Below are 20,331 nucleotides of genomic sequence, written 5' to 3'. Positions count from 1 at the left end.
CAAGCTGAACAGATGAAGCAGGTCAGAAGAGAAGAAGATCCACTTATCCAGCAGACCTGAACACACACACCATGTGACGTCATTTCTTTATGCCGTCTGCACATGATGACTGAGACACATATTCAACCTCCTTCCTGAACTTTGCTCTGTCTGATTCACTGATGGATACATGTATTAATACACGTGTTTAATCATTCTGTCTACTCATCTTTAAGTGACCAGTAGTTGTGTGAATGCAGATTCTACAACGTCTGAATTGTGGTGACACGTTACAATAGTTCAGCACGGACTCAAATAAAGCTCTTACCTGGAATGAGTTTACAAAAGGATGAATAAACTTATTTACAGAGAAATGAACCAAATATTGACACGTTTATATATTAATCTAGACCAGTAAACAGTGTTCATAACTCTCGCTGTGTTTAATTCTGATCTGAGTCTTAAAATGACTACAAATAAAAACTAGACTAGAAATGTAAGAAAACAAAACTTCCCAAATCTAAAACACACAAAGTGAACAAAGTGGATGTTTGCTTCCCTCCTTCACCGCTCCGGGTCTCAGACCTACCCGTGTTGGTCCTGGTCTTGTCCAGTTTGGTGACGATGTCCTCGTCCACACCAGACAGCTGGAACACACAGTCGTACCTCCTCCAGTCTTCAGCAGGGACGGAGGACAGTTTCAGGTCAACCCTCATCTGGAAGGTCCCGTCGTGGTTGGGGAGGATCTCTCCGAGGTCCACGTCCTCATGGAGCTCCTCTCCATCTTTCCTCCAGAAGAGGGCGGCTCTGTCGGGGTAGAAACCTGTAGCGTGGCAGCTGACTGGAGAGGAGGGAGTCTTCTGGAGGAGAGACACCGAGGGACGCTCTGGAGACAGAAGAGAGGGACAGGTTACATCTTTATTATTATCAATGATATTTAGTGTATTAATATCATTCATCTTTGATGTATTTAAAATGCCTCTTTAACACTCAACTATGTGTATTTTAAGTTCACTAAAAGAATGAAATGTCTTTAAAGTTTCATTGATTAAAGAAGGGAGACAAACAGATGAAGAGGGGGGAGACGGATTGGAAGGGGAGGAGGACAGCGTGTGAGAGAGAGTAAAGAGACAGTGAGACGGACAGAAACACAGCAGAGACAAAGAGGATGGAGGGACAGAGTGGGGACAGGTGTGAGGGGGGAGTGAGGGAGGGAGTGCAGTGAAGGAGAGAAGGAGGTGAGGGGGGAGAAATGTGGGAGACACAGTGGGTCTCTGTGTGTCTCTGACATGTTGCTATGAAACAACAGAAGGTTTATGAGCATCGTGTCCATGGAAGGACATCAGGTCATGTGATCCTACCGGTTCTCATCAGAGAGCTCCTCCCGTAGTTCAAGAACTTCTTCAGCCACTCAGGAAACACATGAGTCAGGTAGTTCTTGTTCTGTGCTTTCAGAGCTCTGTTATGATCCCACTTCTGTTTGATGCGGACAGCCTGCTGTTTTGCAGCGATATATTGCTCTGTCTGCAGGTCAAATGATATGAAGTCTTCTCCATCATAACCATCCTGATCATAACCCTTGACCTCATTGGTCTCATCATCCCATTCACAGCCGTACATGTTCTGGTAAATGTGGACACCTGAGAGAGAGAGAGAGAAAACTTTGCCAATGTGTTAAAAAGTCACAGTCTCCTTGTTTTGTTTAAAAAAACAAAATTACATTTCAAGTAGGGGTGTAACGATTCATTTTAACAACGATTCGATTCGAATCACGATTCATGGACAATCTGGGTTCATTTAAAACGATTTGATTCGATTCAGTGACTTGAAATCGGTTCAGTAACTTTACTGGACAGTGAAGGCAAAGTTTCTGAGATCGCTGTTGTTTCTTGTAAGGAAATTAAATTAATTATGGATATTATAAACAAGCAAACAACAATTAATGGCAAATGTATTAACCTTTTATTTGAATCAAGTGCCATTTTCAATGTAAACATTACACAATAATTACACAATGTTTGGATCAATTCACAGAACCCCGGATTTAGAACCACATTGTCGGGTCGCACGTCTTTACAGATAAACTTGTTACTGTGATGGTGAGTTTGGTGCTGGCGAGGCCTGAGGCGTCTGCAGAGCTGAGTTACCTGCTGCTGCTGCTGCAGCAGCAGGTAACGCAGCAGGTAAATCGATTAATCGATTCAGTGAATGAATCGTTACACCCCTAATTTCATGCCATAAAAAAAAAAACACCAATTCATTTTTTCCACTGATCACAACATTATTAAAACACCAACGTTGTTTAAAAGTGTCTACGTCTCCAATGTGTTTATAAACAGAACTCTAGCCAGAGCCTGAACCTGACGTTCACCAGCCACACTGCTCTGGCCTCCTGCCCCTGTCTGTTCTTTTACTGGAGGCGACAGCACCGTGTAAAATTCTCCACTGGAGGTCGGCAGTCCGTTTCTTGAGGGGAGGTTTGTATAAAATCCTCCACTGTGGGCCCGGTCCATTTTGTCCCAGTCTGTTGGACCACACAGTGGGGAGCCTGTCGCACAGTCCGGACCGGTTTATGCCCTTCACACAGTTAAAATACAGAGTCTTCTTGTCTGCTTCGTGCAATGTCAGCGCTTCGGGGCGTGTTGTGGCGAGCAGGGGGCCGGTGAGTTCCCCTAGTCCTGGGCTCAGGTAGATCTCGGGGGTCTGCAGGGTCCGGCTCCACATCTTTCTGGCTGTAGTCTGTGAGGAGGCTCCTTTCCTCCTCAGTCAGCCTCTGGTTCCACAGCTCCAGGAGCCTCCTCGCCATCCGGACGGAGTGCAGCCCCAGCAGAGAGCCCAGGGCCGGGGCGTCGCTCAGCGTCGGCCCCACTGCGTCCACCAGCTGCTGCAGGCACAGGACTCGTGCTTTCAGCAGCGCCCCCATCAGGCCTGGGGTACCACTGCTGCTGACGTCCAGCCTTGCTCTGTAGATCAAAGGTTCTCTCAACAACCAGTACAGAGAGAAAGACTGTGGGCACCTTTTATGATTAAAAAGGGCCCAAGACTTAAAAACACCCTGATAAAACGGAGGTAGCCCATTTAACTTTAAAAATTTAGAATCAATTAAAAACAGAGCAGGATCCATTCTCGGATTGTTTGCACTTCTGAAAATGCAGCTGGCCACGTCCCTCCATACTAAAACCTCCGGACCTGTGAGATATTTCTGTAAAAACTGGAGTCTAAAAGTGGTCGTCCGGCTGGCCAGGTGGACGAGGCCCTGTCCCCCCTCCTCTCTGGGTAAAAACAGCACCCCTTGTGGCACCCAGTGTAGACCCCCCCAAAAGAACTCCACCATTTTCTTCTGTAAGTTGGCAAGGAAGCCTGAGGGAGGGTCCAGGCAGGTAAGACGGTGCCACAGCTGGGATGCAATCAGGTTGTTTAAAACCAAAACTCTACCTTTAAAAGACATTTGAGGGAGCAGCCATTTCCATTTGGAAAGTTTCCCCTCTATCTTCTCTTTGACGCCCTCCCAGTTCTTCTGGACGATGCTCTCTTGTCCCAGATAAATCCCCAGGTATTTAAAACCATCTTTCCTCCACACTAGGCTTTGGGGAAGAACTGGGAGGCCGCCACGCCATTCACCGACTTTTAAAACGATGTTATTTAAAAGGTCCTCATGCGCGAGGCCGACTTAACGCTGCCGTGCCCGACCTTCTCCCCCACAGCCCGATGTCCTCCACGCTGCACGAGAAGCCAGCGACGATATTAATGCCGTGCTTCCTCGTGAGCTGGGAGAACGTGTCTCCATTTACCGTCTAGAGACGCCGACCGGCGAGACACCGGCAGGAGAGAAGAAAACCCAAAGAAAAAACAACAACAACTAACCCCACAACTAAAGTGAAAAACAACCACTAAACCACATTAAATTAATACATAATAACCCTAAGGGAAAAAACAAGAGAAAACCGCTCACTCAGCGACGCTCACACACACTCGTGCACCGAGAGAGAGAGACCAAAAGAAGAGAGAACATGTTGAAATATTTGCTTGATAAAAGACTTCAGTCATCATCTGATTATCAACATTCATGTTGATTCCTTTTCTGTTCATCAACTAATTGATTCAATGTTTCAACACTAAATATCCTGAATGTTTGTTCTAAACTCACTGCAGTCCACTTTAGTTCATTAACTCTCATCTGTATCATACTCCAGATTTTGGGCTCAAACTAATTATTCTTGTCTTTGCAGATGATGTAATAACTATTTCTAATGAATCCATGAATTGTTCACACTGTAAAACGTCAGAGAGGCTGATGAAACCTTGGAAGTGCTTCTTCAGTGTGAACAACACTGAGCAGTATTTCATTCATCACCATTTCAAACAGACAAGAGGAAGAAGTCGTCTCAGTGAGGAACCTCAACTAGAACATGTTGGACGTCATCTGATAAAACCTGGAATGAAATACTGAAGCATCGACTCCCTGAGCTCAAGTAAAGCTCATCTAATCTAAGCTGGAGTTCTAATCAGGATGAGAGGAAATCTTCTTCCTCCTGAACAACACGGAAAAGTATTCATTGTGTTTATATACTTATATTTAGGAACTGGAAGCAGAACATGTTTCAGTCAAGAAAAGATCTCAGACTGTTTAATCTCTGTGTGTGTGTGTGTGTGTGTGTGTGTGTGTGTGTCACACAGGACATGTGTCCTTTATCACATAAAGGTTGCAAATACAAACAAAAAGTGTGAAAAACAAACAAACCTCCAGTTTGGTTGAAGCGTTGTTTTGCTATTTCAATGTGGCCTTTGAAGTCCTGCTGGGCGTCCATAGCGAGCTCAGTGTTCCTCTTCCAGAACTGAGGATCATCCTCTGTGACTCTGATCATCCAGTCCTGTCTGGGTTCTAGTCTCCTGGTGTCACTGTCATAGTGACTAATCTCAACTTCATCCAGCAGCCCAACAATCACAAACTCTGGGAAGTTTGGGACTCCAGAGGACGCAGTGAGGAAATACTTCAGCGAGTGAGTCACTGGAACCAAAAAGGAATCATTATCAGTTCTGATGTCACACTTTAATTAATCAATAATTATGTTGTTTTCCTGCACACAGAATTAAAAAGAAACACAGAACATCAAAGACACCCTGATAACATCTGATGTGTTTAACAACTCAATAAATACAGAAATAAATGTTTACTTTGATATTTATGATGATTCAGCTTTTAAAAACAGACGTTTCTTCTTGTGAGGTTTTAAACAATAACTTTGAACTCAGAGTTTCTTGAAGTGAAGACACAAACAAGTTAATAAAGGTAATTTATTTGATCTTTTAATTGCTGTTTACATTTTTTATATTCAAATAAAAATGAATTCATTTTCGTTTTTTTTGTAATCTAATTAATCTGACTAACTAATCTGACCAGTGAAGTGGAAGCACAAACGAGTTCAAATGTTTTAATTGCTGTTTACATTTGTTATATTAAAATATAAATTAAATCATTTTGTTTTTGTGTTTTTTGAGATTTAAATTGTTTCAGTAGAAGGATTCTTTTTTTTATTCAACCATTTACAAACAACAAACTAATCTGACCAGTTTCTTGTGTATCTCTATATTTAAGTTTAACTATAAAATATCTTTGTGAAAAACTAAAGTTTGAACAGATTGACAGAGCATTATATTTAAGAAACAATCTTAAACTCGTCATTTTACCTCCATGGCTGGCAGAGCCGTACATCGGGAGATTAAATACCGACTCCTGCATTAATCCCATAAGGAGGTTTTGTCGCAGAGGCCAAATGCGTCGTTTTAGGTCAGACAACAGCACGAATCTAGCTGGATCAGAGCGAGCGTCAAAAGAGGCCTTAGCTACCATGGACCATAGCAGGATTCATATCACTCCTGCAGGAGTATTGACTGGACTTTTAACCCCCATGCTGCTTTCCACCATTGCAGCGTTTGGGAGCGACTCATTAGAATGGTCAGGAAAATAATGTTTTCTGTGCTTCAAACATAATGACCTCCCCATAACTAAGGTTTCTGATGACGTCAATGACTTGGAAGCTCTCACTCAGTGCCTCTAGTTCAGTACCTGTCAGACCGGTTCTGGAAACGATTGACAAGGAAGTACTTGCCGCTACTGCAGGTACGACAAAGGTGGACAAAGCCGCAAAGAAGTTTGGTATCATAGGACATTGTCATTGTCATGGATCCAACTGCTCCTCGTGAGTTATGGATCATGGGAAGAAATACCAAGACAGGACAGTTGGAGCGGCCTATATCAAAGATTGTTCTGCTTCAAGAAGCCGTGTAAAGGTCAGGACCAAACCTTGGGTCACGTGTTGGTAACACCTGACGAAGAAAGAGGGACATTTTATTTTTAATTTGTTTATTTGTTAATTCATTCAATTCACATACTTTTCCCAATTAGGGGCCGGTGTGCAGGAGCCATTCGTGATATTTGTGTACAACACGGTACTGGGAGCCAATCTCAGGTTGGCCACAGGTGGCAGTGTGTATTATTGGTACAGGGAGTCTATATAAGGGGCACAGGAGAAATTGATACAGGTAATGATGCTACCAAAGACGCACAGCGAGATCAGGAACCAAATGTATATGCAGTTGTGTTTTATAAAGTATAAAAATAATAAACGGGAACTTCACCCAAAGAAATCGAACGACCAGGAATCTCTGTGTGAGCGAGTGAGGAACAGGATCTTCTACTGCAGAGTGGCTCACGAAAATCTGTCACTACACTATATATTTTAGTTTCTATCGGTATCAGCTGGATGAATAGAATCCAAGAAGATTAGAATATTATTTAAAATTATCAGCACAGTAAAAATGTTTCACAATTTTCATGTCCTCTGTGTCTGAATTCATATTCATGAGTTTTTATTTCAGCACTGGTCACTAAAATGTTTTGCAGATCTGTCCGAGAATAAATATATTTCCTGTTAATACATCAAATACTGCAGAGAGATGCTGGAAGTTTGAGGCGGATTCTGATTAATATAGTCTGAATATTAAATATTTCAGCTGACAGCATTTTTTATATAAACACATGACCTAAAGAGAGAAGAGAGTGCAGGAAGGCTGAACAAATCTGGCGGAATACAAAACTTCACATTCACCATGACATCTATAAAGAGCGCCTCCGGGCCTACAATTTAGACTTAAAAAGTGCTAGGGAAACATTCTTCTCCAACGTCATCAACAACAACACTAATAAGGCAAAAACCCTATTTGAAACTGTTGACAGACTGACCAACCCCCCCGACACAAATACCACCTGAACTCCATTCCACACAGAAATGCAACGAGGTTGCGTTCTTTTATACTGATAAAATCGAAGGCATCAGACGCGCCATTAATATCTCAAACAAAATGTTGGATCACCACCCTATTTAGGCAAAAGTAACACAGCAATGATGACAAGCTTTAATGCCATAGACTGTCAAACTCTAGTGGAAACGGTGACAAATTTAAAACCCTCCACCTGCTGTCTTGATGCTCTACCTACCAACTTCTTTAAGAATGTTTTTGATTGCCTAGCAGCAGACGTATTGCAAATAGTTAAGAATAGTTAGTCAGAGAATTAATCTCAAAATCCTACTGCTCACATATAAATCACTACATGGTTTAGGGCCAGAGTATATCACTGATATGCTTCCACTACATAAGCCTTCAAGATCACTACGATCTACTGACACCAATCTGTTAGTGATTCCCAGAGTAAATACAAATCATGGGAAAGCATCATTTAGTTACTACGCAACAAACAGCTGGAATAAACTTCCTGAAGATTTAAGACTTGCCCCAACTCTGACCACGTTTACAACAAGACTGAAAACTTTTATGTTCAGCTTCGCCTTCTGCTAAATTTGACCTACATTGCACTTTTAACCTCTGCTTTTAATTAAACAATTTAAATAAGATTTTAATTTATAATTTTATTTGCTGTTTTTAATTGTCTTTTAATTCCTGCATTTTATTTTACTTTATTGTATGAAATGTTATAATGTGAAGAACTTTGAGTCTGCCTTGTGTATGAAAAGTGCTATACAAATAAAATTGCCTTGCCTTGCCTTGCCTAAACTCACTTTAATCCAGATTGATAGTTTGTTTCTCAGTCACTAAAACAATTTAAGAGTTTAAAATCAACTTTTGCTCTTCCGGTTTATTAATGAGCTCAGACTGAGTTTGACATTTCTTCACTTGTCTTTCTTCTCACTCATCAGACAACATGTAAACACCAATATATCTGCAATAAGATAATATCTACAAGTAATATTGATGACTGATTCATCAGCATCAGTGTGACGTCATCAGTGATCTGCCGCGCTACGTCATGCTGCCATGTCCGCTTCAAGAGCGATCCGTCCGTTTAATGTCCCGAAGACAGAGACAGCAGAGTGAGACAAACACGCTTCTGTCCTTCACACAAACTCACGAGAGGAAACACGCGCGCACTTTGACAACATGTGTTACTTTTTACAACTTTGTCTGTCGTCATCGAGAGAGTCCTGAGCTAAACATCAGAGACATCAGAGACACTTCAGCTGATGTCTGCAGCCTATGAAGACACGAAGCGTCTCTTCTTCTACAATCAAACACCTCATTAAACAAAGCGTCAACTCACGTGCTGCAGCGCCGTGAAGGCTCATCATCAGGAGAGACAGAACCGAGATCTCCGCCCCGACAAGACGCATTTTAACGTCCGCTTGTTTCACCGGGAAGGAGAGAAGTAGTGATGAGATGTGCCGACGCTTCGACGCGCGTCGAGTAACTCAGGGGGCGTTTCCTCGACGCGCGTGTCGAGGCTCGCTTCATTTAGGGGAGGAGTTTCTTATCTTATTCAAAGGTGAGGTGTTTATTGTGCAAATAAAGACCGGTAACAGAAACTGTATTTATTCTCTTTTAACCAGCCACCAGAAAACAAGAGCTGGATGAAGCCTCGTCTCCATGATAGTGAAGGACACACAGCCCTTCAGTATTGTGGATGATGTTGGATTCAGGGCAATTTCTTATAAGGTGACATGTGTGGTCACTGATGATGCTCCCAATATGGTTGCCTGTGTGAGAGAGCTGAAGCTTCAGCACCATGTTTGCGTTGCACACACACTGAATCTGATAGTGAAGAAGGCACTTGACCTGTTATTTACACCAGACCGCTCAGAGTGAGTGCACAGTATTTTACACAGTATTTTACTGTGCACTCCTTCCTATATGATTGTAATATTTTATCACAATCAAATACAATGAAGGATCTTTGTTTAACTGAGGACGTTATCAGTTGTTCTGACTGAAAGTCAAACCCAGTCAGACTACAAGCTGCTAAAATCAGTCGTGCTTGTTGTGTTTCATGGTACTGAAATACTGCAAAGAGAAGTGATTAAACCCCATTAAGACATGACATGATCCTTGGTGTAATCTGATTATCTGGGGGGTTTATAACATGCCAGTTTGAGTTGCCACTGAGCCACACGCCTCCCTCTGAGAACATCTGCATGCTGCATCTTGTGTGCTCACTTGTTTGGGCGTGTCAGACACACAAACACGTCTCGCTGTGTAAAACACACACACAGTTTATAATTTCATCACATGGAAATGAAAAAAATAAAATGTATGTTTTTCTATTTTGGGCTATTAATTGTTTTATAAACTTAAATCCTCCAGATAACATTTATTCTCTGGAACAGACAGAAGCAGGAAATCACAATAAATCTTCCCAGAATGCAACCTGATTTCTTCTCCCACTTTCTGTCTCTGGCAGTTCATGAGGCCTTTATGGCTGCACCTCCTTCAGGAGTCGGGACCAGTCCCAGAGCGCCTCTGCTGGACACGAACAGCTCTTCCCTCTGTGCCGCTTCTGGGAATCACCAGGGGCCTCATTTATAAACGTTGCGTACGCACAAAAGAAGACGTACGCCGCTCTCTACGCAATAATTGGTATTTTTAAAAAGCAAACTTGACGGAAAAATGTGCGGTCCTTCACGCAAGCTTGGACCCATGCGTACGCACAAACGGGTGAAATGAGAACCGTCAGCAAATGCAAGAAACACGCAATCAAATGGACGGTAATAAAATGCCATGATGCCGTCACAATGCGTAATGACGCTGATGGCTGATCTTGCGCTCTCAGACGTGCCACATGGAAGGATTCGCGCTGTAGTGCAACGCACCATCGGCCTGTTTAAGGGCAGATGGCGCTGCCTCGACTGCGCTGGAGGGAGGTTATTGTTTACTCCTGATAAGGTGTGCAAAATCGTGCTGGCGTGTGCTGTGCTACATAATGTGGCACAGCTTCCAAACGCGCCTCGACCCCCAGACCCGACCAGACCAGACCAGACTTAAACAGGCCGATGGTGCGCAGCACTACAGTGCCTTTTTGGCATTAGTAATGCCCACACTGTGCCCTCCAAAAAGCATTTTACTCCTTTCCACCTCAACAATGATCATTTCCACTTCACACTGAGTGAAGTCACGTTTCTTCGTTTTCCTCTCAGTGTTTGCCATGATTTCGCAATCGCTGAATATTAATTTGTGGGCGTTCCACAGACTATATATGGGCAACTATGGGCGTGACATGAAGCCGCAAAAGCTGCGCTGCATTTAGAAGTGATTGTGATTTATTAAGGGAAAACTGTGTAGGACGTGCGTGCGCACGGTTTTATTAGTCTGAATATTTCTGTGCGTACACACATCCTATGTTTCATCCGTACGCCACTTTTGGCGCAAATCCTCCGCATGGTTTTATAAATGAGGCCCCTGATGAGGCCGTTGGGTGTTTTCGTTTTGGTGTCTAATGTGTGACACGTAGTTCTGCCATGTTGTGCATATTTTGGCAAACACAACTTAGATCTCTGCCTGAAGCTTCTTGCCCTCCTCGCTTTGCCACATTCCTCTGGAGTCAATGCGACAATTCACACCCTGAAAAGTTCATTACTTCCTTCTTCCAACTCCAAACTCCTGGCTAAGTGGCAAGGGCCATTTGAGGTCACACAGCAGGTGGGGGATGTCGACTATGAGGTGGTGCGGTTTGACCCGGGCGGAGCCACGCAAATATACCATCTAAACCTCCTGAAAGCCTGGAGGGAGGCAGAGTCTGTTGCTCTGGTGCCTGCGGTATCAGAAAGACAGGAGCTGGGGCCGGAGGTGCCAAAAGCGGTTAATCCCACCCTGCTCCCGTACGAGGCCCGTCTCTCTGAGGACCAGAGAACACACATTGCCCAGATGTGTTCTCCCCCCTGCCGGACCGACCGAATAGTTCACCGAATTGGCTCAACACAAAAAAAGAGGTGGGGCTTTTCCCTTTACTCTGCCGACCGACGCATCGGACAGGGGGCCGTTTTGTCCCAGGAGGTGGGGGGGTCGACCGCCCCTACTTATACATCAGCCGGAAGCTGTCCAAAAGCGAGGCCAGGTACAGCAGGGTGGGCGGTGGACGGTGGACTGCGGTACTACCTCATCCGATTTCACCCTCTGTTTGGACCACGCCCCGCTCCAATGGCTCCACCACATGAAGGATACCAACGGATCACTCGGTGGCATCTGGCTCTACAACCTTGTAACTTCAAGGTGGGCCGTAGGCTGGGGGCGCAGGGGGTATGTGGTGGCGGGCGTGGTTTTGGCTCGTCTGCAGAGGGGAGAGAGAGAGGGGGAGTGGCTCAGTGAACGGTGCCAGGTGGAGGCGATTGGCCTCAGCTGAGCTGAATGTTGATTGATTGTGTTTGTCTTGTTATTTAAAACGCAGTAAGGGCGATCGGGACGAGAAGGGAGCCGCAAAACAAGCGAGCTAGACGCCGGGAGCGCTGTGTTTTGAGGAGCGTAAGAAGCAAAATAAAAGTATTGTCAACTAAACCTGCCATGTCCTGCCTTATTCCGGAACCCCAAAAACCCACACCCGTGACAACATGTATGCATTTTAGGGGGTTGGACATGCTGACAATAGAAGATCAAAGCACCCGCCTCATGATTAGAGGACGATCTCTACCAACTGAGCCACAGCTCCTACTGGCTGTCTTCTTCTAAATCGCTTTTGAAGGACTTCAAATTAAGTAGAAGACAACTATCACTGCCGCAAATGTATTTGTTTATGTCTTGGTCCCATTCTGTAAACTGTCAGGTGGTGGACCTTAAAAACGTCTCTTTTAGACTAAAATGTTGAGATTCTTACTTCTTTCAAGCAGGAAGTGATCCACCTCGATCACGCCTCCTGAGCCTTCACCTTGACGGCCCACAAACCCCCTGTACTCCCCCTCCACTGCCTCTCCAATTGAACGAGACACAGACACACAGCAGATTCTGATTGGTTTCAAGGATGCAGCCTGTTGCTGGGCGGTTTCCATGGAAATCACTGTCATCGTGTGGATGTAGAAACTGAACTAAAGGATAGGGAAACCGCGTTGAAATCGGTGTTATATTTCTTTGTGATGCAGTTAAAATGGCACACTTTTCTCAGATGACATCTCACTCTGCATCCCAATTGTCCTCCTGCAGGATCCAACCTGCTGAACTTGTTCAAAGGCCTGCCCTCACATTCAACTCTTCAACTGTGCAACTAAACTAACCGGTTAAATCTATAAAGGGTACCAGAGGGATGAGTTGGGCTCTTGAGATCAAACGTACTGTATATCATAATAATGGGGGCTGACTGCAGTATTAGTTTGGCCCACGCATTGATCTGCCACAACATAAAAACTGCCTCCAATTAAGAAACAACTGGCCCCTTAAAATGAAAGAAATGTTTTAGAATGGAGGGAATTGGAGGGAGAACCGCAAAGGGAGTGATATGGAGAGGAGAGAGACTAATGGACCGAGAAGACCAAGAGTCCATATTCGCTTACAAGCGCCAGCAGATATCCGATTTAACTCACAAATAGTGTGTGTATTTTACGGTAGAGCGCTGACTTATCTGCGTGGCATTTAGCACGCACATATGACAAATAAACTGCAAGGAAAGCGTCCGGCAGCACTTTGAGTTCTGCTTTTTAGAATGAAAGCAAATTATTGTTTAGCTGTGGCTTGATGGCTTGAGGGATATTTTTGGTCATTGGAAAAGAAGAATGTTGATTGTTTGATTTTTAGTTATTCTTTGCCGCAGATGTACCTGCCAATGTGGAGATTATTAACTGCATTAAGATTTTAGATCAATTGGGATTACGTAGGAATTGTAAGGCTGTAATGCTTATTGCAAAAAGCTATTGTTGAATAGCTCTAAAAAGGAGAGCATTGTGAGATTTGGGCTGAACGACATTGTTATCTCTATGTGTTATATTTCGCCAGTGCAGTGGGCAATTCTGAAATTATTGGACTCAAATCAAATCTGTGAATCAATGCCATTTGTCGATGTTAGTAATACATCAGTTCTAAGAGGAAGTTAGCATTAAGCATTAATGGATTAATAGAGAGTATATGGATACAGCTTTGGTTTTACAAGTGAGTTAAAAGACCAAGTGAACCTAACAACTATAGATCTATGTTAGAAGTTCATTCTGAAAAGATACGAGTCACTCACAGTAAACCTAAGGCATACCCTGCTTTATGGTGTATTTTATTCTAAATCAACCTTAATTTACGAAACGAGCATCATCGCAATCACAATAATTTATTATCATGTATGTTGCAAAGAATTTTTCTTGTCGGGATGGTGTAAACAATGACCATAAATACACAAGCATGTGCACAAGGGGAAAAGTCTAATTATGTTTGAATATAAAATAAAGTGTAAGATATTATATATTAAGTAATTAGCCGTGACGATGTGCAAAAATTGTGCAAAAATCGGGCAAGAGAGCTTGCCATGCAGCAGAGAGGGGATGATTGTTTTCAAGGAGAAGTACACAAACAAGTTCCTGAGGAACTCAGATGCTGGTGAATGACAGGATCTGCATCATCTGCTACAGACCTGTAGGCTCCGTAGGCAAATTGCAGGTGGTCCAGGAGTGGGTCGGATCTCAGGTGGGACTGGACAAGGCGTTCAAAAGACTTCATGACCACACAGGTGAGGGCGTCTGGCTTATATTCATCAGGTCCTGTGTTACTTGGGTTTTTAGGGATGGGAAGGATGGTGCAGGCTTTGAAGCAGGCCAGTAGGTAGCATGTCTCCAGCGAGGTGATGAGGTGAGACAGAAAACGGGCCGGCTGCCTTCCTGGGGTTCGGACGTTTGAAGTGGGTGTTTGAACTGGTTGAGGACTGGGCGCTACGCCTGCTGGACGTTGCCCTACGGTGGGATGTAAACCTTAACGATGATGTCTGAAGCAAACTCCTTTGGGGAGTAAAAACTCATGATGACATCATCTAGGTCATGGGAGCAGTGGTGCAGGACCTCTGTCACGTTGCTGTACCAGCTACTGTTGGTGTGAAAACAGATAGTGTCCCCTTTCAGCAAGAGCTTTCGACTTGTCGGTAATGCATATGATCTCGTTAGAGCTCATACTGCCGCTGTCACGGTAGTTTTCTGCATCATGTCTCCCTGGTAACTTCACTTCCTGCCTTGTCCTGTCTTCCCCTGTGATTGTCTGTCATGTCATGATTGTTTCCAGCTGTTTCCAATCACCAGCACCTCTCTAGTGTATTTAAGCCATGTGAGTCTCTTGTTACTTTGTCATTGCATATTGTCCGGAGGTGCATGTCACTGCGTTCATGCTTCTTGTCTACGTCCTGCTTCTTGGAATCTTGCCTTTTTGGAACTTGGAACTATTAAAGCCTTTTTGTTTTTTTGAAAAACTCTGCGTTTTAGTCCTCCCTTCTATCCCCCCCTTGCTGACAGCCGCTTCTAGTTATCTGATTTGAAAAACCTTGCCTAAAAACAGCTCATTTGAATCTAGCTTTTAAAATTCCATTAGTCGGAAGATAAAGTGTTAAATATGCCAGTAAACTGACAAATAGAGACTGATGGAATGACCTCTAAAATCCTTCTCTTAGCTTGACACATATAGAGGATTATTCCTTCCACAAGCTCTCACCCAGGAGGGTCGCTGAAGCGATCGTTTCAGGCAGAAAATGCGATTCATGAAATGTGCAGTCATTTTCCCCCCGTTTCAATACAGCTGACTGATTAGTTTACAGCTGAGTAACTGGGTTGTAGACCGTCACTGGCGCCGTGTTTTCCGAGGCAGGTCTGTTGTGCAGGCGGCTCGTGTGTGTGTGGCGACCGTACAATCCACCCCGAGACCCCGCCAACAACGCCGTCCCCTCCGTCCGACGTGAGCTCTACGGTGGCGGATTTCCAGAGTTCCACCTCGTCATCAGCCAGCGCACTTTGTCTCGATTCCAGCAGCTGTAAAAACAACAATGAATCAGTACTGTGCAATGCGTACGGACACAACACATCTATCAATGCACCTCAAACAAGTCAGCAAATAAACTCTGACCCTCTTTGTTCTCGCTCGACTCCGCGCTGAATCCTTCGCAGCTTCCGCCCGCAATGAGTGTTCCGCCTGAACCTGAAGCTCCTGCGTCCCGTCTCACAATACGTCTCACAGGCGGCTGGAAAACAATTAAATGAGTGTGGTATGAATACAAAAAAAATCAAACGCAAGTCACAGTAACATTAAACAAGGAAGGAGAAACAGTAAACAGTGTCACTTACACACAATGACGTCGTCTAAATCTGGACTTTTCCCGGAGCAAATACGAGGTCACCGCCTCATTATGAGGAGAGATTAGTCTGTGAAAACAAAATGTACAGTTATGATCGGTATCCATACGTATATATTCCCTTATACCGCAGAATGAAAGCATATTCTGTAAATCTGACCCTTGCTCCGGTCCGTAGCGCCTGTAATTCGTCTCGGAGTTGTGAAGACGGCGCACCGCTTCCTGTAAACGACACGGCAAAGAAAACACACTTTAATAAAGCTGTTTCTGCTCACTTGTAAGGCTACTAGGCTACTCTTAGCTTAGCTTGAGGCTACGCTACTTTTAGCTTAGCTAGCAGTCATCGAACGTATTCTTACCGCCATCTTGGGATTGTGCGCCCGTCTCCTCTTCTTTGAGTCGGTTCCTCTCCTCTATGGACAGAAACCCGCAGAGTCCCGAACGCTCCAGTGGAGCGAACCGCTCGTTGATATCGGCAGTTTGTTGTTGGAGTTGACGAGACGATCCACTGAGAGCTTTCAGCAGCTTCTTCTGTCTGTCTGCGGACTGGCCGAAAGTTGGTGACCGCGGAGAGGAGTTGAAGGCGAGTTGAACGCGAGACGTCGTCCAGCCATTATCCACGAACCAGCAAACACCAAACAAAGGAACTGGAGATACAGTTCTTCTGAATAAAGTAACACACGTGTCTGTTTGTATGCTCGTCTTGCAAGTACTGCTGTATCAGTCATGCCTATGTCCTCACACGTGATTGGACGAGGAGTCTAAGAGTCCTCCAATCACATACGAGGTTATTGTTATACGGAAGGACCAGTATTTTAGGAAGACAAATGGTTGGGACTTTGAAACAGCTGATATGCTTCATGTAAAGCCGTGTTTTGGTGTCAGCAGAACGACTTTCCCTAGAAATCTGTACAGTGGTGCCTCTTTCTCCATTCCACCAGACAATCTTGAGTCTGACAGACATGCAATGTTGACAATGTATCATCACATGTACCCTTGTGTCACTGAGGTTGAATGTTTTGCCATGACATGTAAACGGGTAACATATATGAATGTAACTTACTCAATCGATAGATGCAGAGCATAAAGGTCAGCATATGTTCATGCTAAGTGGTGTGGAAACACTAACAGTTTTGAGGAACCCATCCTTGACCCTCTAGCAGAACTACGACCAGCCATTATAAAGCAGTTTATAGTTGTTAATGTTGTGTCAAAGGGTACGGCATTTAAACATGTTCTTGCACAAGTTTCCTGGCTTCATCTCCACCCGGACAGACATTTTTATGGAAAGCCAATAGAAGTTTGGGGCTTGCAGGGAACAGACACGTCATACAGCATCATTTCTGCCAGTTGAGCGCATTGCTAGAAGATGTGTGGTTAATACATCCTCTGTGCATTTAAGTAAGACCAAAGAAAAGGTCACTGTAGTCCTGCCACTATGCACTGTAGTTGAGCTCTAGGAGACTGTGATCTCTGCAGACCCCTCATGCTGATTCAAATGTTGTTTGCATGAAATGCTCATTTTACCTCGATTAAAACTAACCAACTAAGAAGTTGTTTTGTGTATCTTTTTTACATAACATTTGCCTTTGCTAATGGCGTACACTGTAATCTAGCATATTTGTAATAAATTAATCAATTCAAGCTAAAATGTAAGACTATAATTAGGCTACTGAGCCTGATCTATTTGTACCAGAGATTTTCTTACCTTTTAAAAAAATGTCACCTGGGCTAAAACTCCCTCTGCGACCCTGATTTGCATTTGTATAGCTCACCGCATTTTCATTTACATGTCAAAGCCTCCCCTAGAATTAGGAGGAGGGGGGCCATGGGGGGACAACTGCCAAGGGAGGCCCACATCAATTTCTGACAATTTACGGCAGTTTTCGGCGTTGCCGCAAATTGCCGCAAACCTGAAATTCCACGACAATTTACAGTGCCGCATACTGCCGAAAATCCCACTTTTCATGCAGTATGAGATCCTATCAGAGCTGGATCCAGCTCTGATGAAATGGCATAAGAGCAAAGAAAACTGAATGTTTTGCATCGTTATTTGTTATTTCTGAAAAGCACAAATTTTATTTATATTTCCAGGTTTTGTTTTGTTTTGCAGCATGTTCATATTTCTAACTTGTATCATTTTGACAGGAGATATATAAAAGCGCAATTTCATCACGGGAAGGTGGCGACGGTTCACGTGAGCTGCCGTTCACCTCGTAGGACGGTGGCGATAATCAAAGAGGCAACGCTAAAACAATAAAGGGACATGTGGATCGACCGCGCACGCTAAATGACCCATTTCTAGTGGTCGAGTGGACGGTGTGGCCGGGGTGCGGAGGGGGGTGCGGGGCGGGGGGCTGCCGTCAGTCCGCTGGTGCTCTCTCCCCGCTGGCTGCGGTCGGTTATCAGAACGTTGCCCAAATGACCCTTTTCAGACTTCATGAACAAATACAGAATCCCTGTGTGTTCATTTCTAAAGCATCGCATTAAGACACACATCACTTTATTAAAGACGCTGCGCTGCTTGCAGGTCGCTGTGTTGTGCCTGATTCTCAATAAAGTTAGAAACAATGATTTACTGCGAACGCGTGGCCGTGAAGATACTCGTTAACATGTGATTTGCATGAGGAGGAGGACGCGGGTCCATGTCTCTACTGAAAAAGAAATATGAACATGCTGCAAAACAAAATAAAACCTGGAAATATAAATAAAATTTGCTTTTCGGAAATAACAAATAACGATGCAAAACATTCAGTTTTCTTTGCTCTTAAGCCATTTTATCAGAGCTGGATGCTTTGCATCTTTTTTTGGCAACAAGTTGGTTTATGTTTGGCGCGAGGTCCCGTGTTGTGGAGACTCTCAGGATGGACTGAAGGTTCATCAGTGAGACGACTCCTGTGTGCTGTTTTGTTTGTCTTCACTGAGAACAGCTTCTCACGCAGATATGTGCTACCAAACATGCACAAGGTTCGATGTAGACGGAGCTGGGACATTGCTGCGGGACTGGAGTGAATAAACAGTGTCGGACTTTGTCTTTAGTGTCCCATCACACTGCAGCTCAATCAGCTCCATCTGGATCTGCACAGGTGCAGTTTCCACGTCGACGGCAAATGGGTTGCGAAACAACTCAAAATTATTTTTTTGTCCCTCAAAAGAGCAACGTGCGTATTTGGGAACACCGCTGTGCCGCATTAGTTGGCAACAGGGAAAGTGGGGCAAGTTGCACTGGTGCATGTGTGTCTCCCATAAAATCAGCTTCACTTGAAATGCCTTCACTGCGTCATACATGTCAGTGATCATGCGGTCACGTCCCTGGAGCTGGAGGTTTAAGGCGTTGAGACGAGCGGTTATGTCAGCCAGAAACGCCACGGAAAGCGCTCGGCAAGGCAGCTGAAGCGCTGCATTATGGGATCTGTAGTTTATTCTGTTATCAGCGCTTCATATCGTCGGGCCATTAGTAACAATAATATAAAATGAAGTGTGTGTCTGTTCAAAATGAAGAAACGCCGGACGGACAGAGGGCATCGGTGATCGAAAGGTTAAAATCAAATGTATTTAATAAAAGAAAGGTTGTTGTGGTAAAAGTAGTGAGTAGGGTTTCCACCTTCAATACAAAATAACGCTGCGATCCCCGGTGATTCCTCCCACTCTCGTCGGTACTTTTGCATCCGCTTTCGGTTCAGAGCTGGACGCGGGCGGATGTATCTGAGCCATAGATATTATATACAAAGGCCTTTATATATAATATCTATGTCTGAAGCTGCCTCCGCCATTCTTTCAAATCCAACCTACGCCAAGAGACCCGCCCTCCTCTGACTCTGATTCGCAGCGTGAAGGAGTGCTAACTTTTTAATAACGGATCAAAAATATTAATGCACGCGTTTTAAAAAAAAGATAACAAGGAAATTGTGTTCATAGCGGTTTGGGATATTTTTGTTGATTTCCGAGATTCAAGTATAGTTCTCCTTTTTGTGTGTGATACAGTGGAGAAAATAAAGTATTTATTTTGCAGGAATGTAACCATAGAAACCATTTGATGACATCCGACATAGTGTCATTTGATGTCATCACTCTTTGATCTTGCAATGTAACCATATATGGCATAAATAGCAACCATTTCACACTGTGTGATGTCATCACGTTTCCATGGTTACATGCCTGTCATCTGATCTCATCAGTCTTTCCTTTGATCTGGCAAGGCATTCCATTCCATAACTCAGAACATAACAGAAGTGCAGAGCTCCTGAGAGCTGAAGTTGAACATCTGTCTAATTTTGAAAAAACGTTTTACCCCCAGTACAAGGACTCATCTGCACAATGTCAGGTGAGGTTTCCTCAGACATGGACAACTCCAGCAGTGAGGAATCATTCTGTATGGAATCCAACTCTGAAACTCCAACCTCAGCGGAACCATTGCAGGAAAAAGAGCTCTCCATACTCTGCAACAAGTCTGTACAATACAAAGTATTGGAGTTTATTGGAGAAGGAACTTTTGGCAAAGTAGCCAAATGTGTCAATTTGAAAGCAAATGAGAACACGGCCATGAAGATCCTCAAAGACGTCAATGATTATGCCATCGAAGTACAAATGCTGGAAAAGCTCAGGAAACTTGATACAGAGAAAAACAACTTGGTGGGATTCGTGGATAATTTCATAGTCGATGACAAGTCTTGCATCGCTTTTGAGTGTTTAGACAGGAGTCTTTACGATTTGATGGAACAGAGAGAGGCACCATTGACTCTTAATGAAATCCGTCCTATAACTCGTCAGCT

General features: G+C 44.0%; 2 protein-coding genes and 1 long non-coding RNA gene across 8 annotated transcripts in view; all 3 read right to left on the bottom strand.

The window, feature by feature from the left end:
* Window positions 1-20,331, bottom strand: part of LOC120826883 (uncharacterized) — a 315,723-nt gene that overhangs the window by 155,715 nt on the left and 139,677 nt on the right. The window lies entirely within an intron of this gene.
* LOC120826879 (major histocompatibility complex class I-related protein 1) overlaps window positions 1-20,331 on the bottom strand; it is a 52,212-nt gene that overhangs the window by 1,724 nt on the left and 30,157 nt on the right. For 2 of the 4 annotated variants that reach the window (XM_078080739.1, XM_078080738.1), the window contains exons 2-4: window positions 4,721-4,987; window positions 1,341-1,619; window positions 541-865 (exon numbers count right to left, since the gene is read on the bottom strand). In XM_078080739.1, coding sequence (XP_077936865.1) covers window positions 541-865; window positions 1,341-1,619; window positions 4,721-4,987 — 871 coding nt within the window. Of the gene's footprint in view, window positions 1-540; window positions 866-1,340; window positions 1,620-4,720; window positions 4,988-8,596; window positions 8,756-20,331 lie in introns of those variants that run through there. The other 2 variants (XM_078080741.1, XM_078080740.1) reach the window with 2 other exon arrangements.
* On the bottom strand, window positions 14,410-17,623 carry LOC144383435 (uncharacterized). Its single transcript, XR_013450831.1, has 5 exons — window positions 15,919-17,623; window positions 15,720-15,781; window positions 15,552-15,629; window positions 15,334-15,448; window positions 14,410-15,239 (listed from the first exon to the last, which is right to left on the bottom strand). It is a non-coding gene; the product is annotated as an uncharacterized LOC144383435 (long non-coding RNA).

The sequence above is a fragment of the Gasterosteus aculeatus genome, chromosome 10, assembly GCF_964276395.1.
Source record: "Gasterosteus aculeatus chromosome 10, fGasAcu3.hap1.1, whole genome shotgun sequence".
NCBI classification, from domain to species: Eukaryota; Metazoa; Chordata; class Actinopteri; order Perciformes; family Gasterosteidae; genus Gasterosteus; species Gasterosteus aculeatus.
This window is presented reverse-complemented; position numbering and strand designations above follow the sequence as displayed.